The 3,859-nt window shown below is 49.1% G+C and overlaps 1 protein-coding gene across 1 annotated transcript in view; it reads left to right on the forward strand.

The window, feature by feature from the left end:
• The window catches only part of LOC122543265 (activin receptor type-1-like), a 4,762-nt gene extending 2,149 nt beyond the window's left edge, over positions 1-2,613 (forward strand). The window contains exon 2 of the mRNA XM_043681743.1: positions 2,451-2,613. Within this exon, the coding sequence (XP_043537678.1) occupies positions 2,451-2,594 (144 nt within the window). The 3' untranslated portion in view covers positions 2,595-2,613. The remainder of the gene's footprint in view (positions 1-2,450) is intronic.
• The last annotated feature ends 1,246 nt before the right edge of the window (positions 2,614-3,859 follow it).

A 3,859-nucleotide genomic window follows, 5' to 3' on the forward strand; every position in this document is an offset into this window, starting at 1 on the left:
CCTCCTTCACTATCCTATCTACCTGCAACTTCACTTTCAAGGAGCTATGAACCTGCACTCCAAGGTCTCTTTGTTCAGCAACACTCCCCAGGACTCTACCATTAACCATTCATTCTTTATTGTTGAGGAATTCCCTGGGAAATGATATCCCTCCTTCTTGGACTGCATTCAATGAGCCATTCTTTGCAGGCACACCATGTCAGGGAAGAGCAGCTATTTGACTACAGCGGGCGCCGCCACATCTCCCGCCTTCGGGATGTATGTGGACCCAGGCAGCAGGAGTCACTGGCAAGGAGTGGGCCCCTGGGAGGACCGGGGGTGGGGAGAGGGAGCTGTTGAGTGGAGTGGCTGCCCGTAGCTGTCCCAGTTTTGGCTCCGCATTGTTTGGGAATTGGCCATGAGGCTGCAGGGGTCAGAGTGCCCTCTCTGATCATGGTGTACTCCCAGGCCGCCCGCTCGCAGTTGGAACGCAGTGAAGACATTTCAGCCTGGCCTCTCGATGACTCCCTCCCAACTGCAATCAGTAAGTGAGCCACTAGGTGGAGCCAGACTCCACTTGAAGTTGGGAAGTGGGACACAAGAACAACTTAACTGTCCCTCAATGGACCACCCTGAGGCAGCTCTACCAACCCTGGCAAAACTGGAATCATTGGGTATCAGGGGGCAAACTCTCCGCTGGTTGGAGTCATACCTGGCACATAGGAAGATGGTTGTGGTTGGTGGAGGTCAGTTATCTCAGCTCCAGGACATTTCTGCAGGAGCTCCTCAGGGTCGTGTCCTGGGCCCAACCATCTTCAGCTGCTTCATCAATGACCTTCCCTCCATCATAAGGTCAGAAGTGGGGGATGTTCACAGATGATTGTACAATGTCCAATGCCGTTAGCGACTCCTCAGATACTGAAGCAGTCTGTTCAAATGCAACACGATCTGGACAATATCCAGGCTTGGGCTGATAGATGACAAGTAACATTCATATCACAAAAGACAGGCAATGATCATCTCTAATAAGAGACAATTTAATCACCGCCCCTTGACATTCAATACTGTTACTGTCACTGAATCCCCCACGAGCAACATCCTCGGGGTTACCACTGACCAGAAACTTAAATGGACTCACCATATAAACACAGTGGCTACAAAAGCAGATCAAAGTCTAAGAATCCTGCAGTGAGTAACTCACTTCCTGACTCCCCAAAGCCTGTCCCACCATCTACAAGGCACCAGTCAGGAGGGTGATGGAATACTCCCCACTTACCCCTGGATGGCTCAGTAGCAGCAGTGTGTACCATCTACAAGATGCCCTGCAGAAATTCACCAAAGATCCTCAGACAGCACCTTCCAAACCCACGACCACTTCCATCTAGAAGGACAAGGGCAGTTGATGTATGGGAACACCACCCCCTGCAAGTTCCCCTCCGAGCCCCTCACCATCCTGACTTGGAAATATATCGTCGTTCCTTCAGTGTCACTAGGTCAGAATCCTGGAATTCACTCCCTCAGGGCATTGTGGGTCTAGCTACAGCACATGGACTGCAGCGGTTCAAGATGGCAGCTCACCCCCCACCTTCTCAAGGGGCATCTAGGGGCAGGATGATAAATGTTGGGCCCAGCCAGTAACACCCACATCCCATAAGTGAATTAAAAAGTCCCCAGCATCCCCATGTACTGTACTATTGACTGTCACAGGAAGTCATTATTTGCGTTAGTGGATAATCTTACCCAGCAAATATACAATGTCTGCCAACCTCAGTCACTGTTGTCAAGATGTTTCGTTATTGAAACACTTGCACAGGATGAAGCTCCTTGGCCCCTCCTATCTGTGGTGGCCGTGAGGAAGGCCATCCAGCCAGATTCCACCTTTTAACCTGGTGGACTGAGAATGATAGCGCTTCAAATGCAGAGCCCAAGTACTTTCCACGACAGCTTCTAATCAACTTGTTCAGAGGATTACCACTACCACTACACCGCAAGAGCCCATCCTCTCCAAGCCCCTCATAATTATGCACCTTGATTAAGTCGTCTCTCAACCTTCCCTGGTTTGAAGAAAACGAGCCCAGCCTTGCCTAGTTGCTGAAAATCTCCATTCCTGATGCATCCCTTGTCCATCACTTCAGTACTCTCTCTAGTGGGGCCACGTCCTTCCTGCATGGTGGTCACCAGAATTGTACTCTAGCTGCTCTACTTTGGAGAGTCCTAAAATTGCAAACGGCGCCATCTAAACGTAAGACTCTCCTTCACTGCGAACTGCTCTGTCGACTGTCATGGAGCGGTTGCAGCCTGTGGCCACCAGGTGGTGGTATCCTACTGGATTCTCTCTCCCAATGGTGTTAGATTGTCCTGTGGATAGTGAAGCATTGACTGGCTGCAGACAAAGCCAAGGGCGATGGATTCATTTCTGGCTCCTTTTTTCTGTCATTTGGCTCACGGTTTTGTTTGCTGGTTTTCTTTAGATTCTCTTCTCCCTGGCCAAGCTGATGAAGGAGTCGTGGTACCAGAACCCAACAGCTCGGCTGACTGCTCTCCGCATTAAGAAGACCCTGAGCTCCCTGGCCAATTCAGGCAACTTGTTGCACAAACTCAAAACAGACAGCTAGCTCTTCTTAACTCAGTCCCCAAAAAACAACAACAACAAGCAGAGGTTTGAGAGATCTTCTCAGATGGCAGCTGCCAGTTCATCCACTGCAACCCTGTCCGATCCCCCCTCTTCCTGACCTGCCATACGATTTCTGCCTGTTCTACAGGGCTGGCTTTAATTCTGTCTGGAGTCTGCCTCGCAGCGAGATTGTGCACTGGCTGGTGTGTCAGAATCAAGGCGTTTTGGGAATTGGCTGTGTGCATCTAGGGGGAATGGTATTGTCCTGGTGTCGTCCATTCCAACACATTGAGAGAGTGTGTGTGTGTTTGAGTCTGTATGTGTGTTGACTCTGTGTGTTTCAGTGCCTGCGTGGGTGTGTGAGAGAGAATCGATGTGTTTCTATGTAATTGTGTCTTTGTGTGTGTGTGTGTGTGTGTGAGTCTGTGCGTGTGTCCCCATATGTGTGTGTATCAGTGCCAATGTCTGTCCATGGCTGTATAATAATGCCTGTGGTAACTCAGTACCTGTGTGCCTAGTGTGTCCTTATCTATGACAGTGCCTGTGGTGAGTCAGTACATTGTACATCAATGCTTGAGTGTGTCCGTGTGTGTGTGTGACAGTTCCTCAGTGTGTGTTTGTCAGTGCCTGTGTGTGTGTCTTTGTGACTGTCTGTCTGTGTCCGCCTGTGTGTGCGTCAGTGTCTGTGTGTGTATGTGCATATGTCTGTGTACCTCTGTGTCTGTTTGCAGTATCTGTGTTGCTGTACATGTGCCTCTGTCTGTAAGTCTCTCAGTCTATGCCTGTGTGTGTCAGAATTGACCAGTGTATTTTTGTATGCACACTAATGCCTGTGTCCACATCCGTGTGTAAGTCTACATGTCTGTCTGTGTATGATGTGTTTGTGTGCATATCTGTTCATGTGTGCACACATGTATGTGTGCTTATATGCCTGTATATGTGTATCTGTGTTACTCTGAGCATGCGTGTGTACCTGTGGCTGTGTGACTCTATGTGTCTCTGAAAGTGTGTGTTTCTGTGAGTGTGTGTGGGCGTCTGAATGCTTTTGTATGTGAGTGTGTCTCTGTATGAGTGTGTGGCTCTGTGAGTGTCTATGTCAGTCTGAATCTGTGTGTGCCTGTACCTCTGTGTGTATGTGTATGACTGTGCATCTATGTGAGTGTGTCTGTGTATCTCTATGTTTATTTGTGTGTGCGTGTATGTATGTGTGAGTTTGTGTGAATATGTCTTTTTGGGTGTGTGTATATCTGTGTGTGTCAATGTGTC

Source organism: Chiloscyllium plagiosum, chromosome 43 (assembly GCF_004010195.1).
Source record: "Chiloscyllium plagiosum isolate BGI_BamShark_2017 chromosome 43, ASM401019v2, whole genome shotgun sequence".
Taxonomy (NCBI): Eukaryota; Metazoa; Chordata; class Chondrichthyes; order Orectolobiformes; family Hemiscylliidae; genus Chiloscyllium; species Chiloscyllium plagiosum.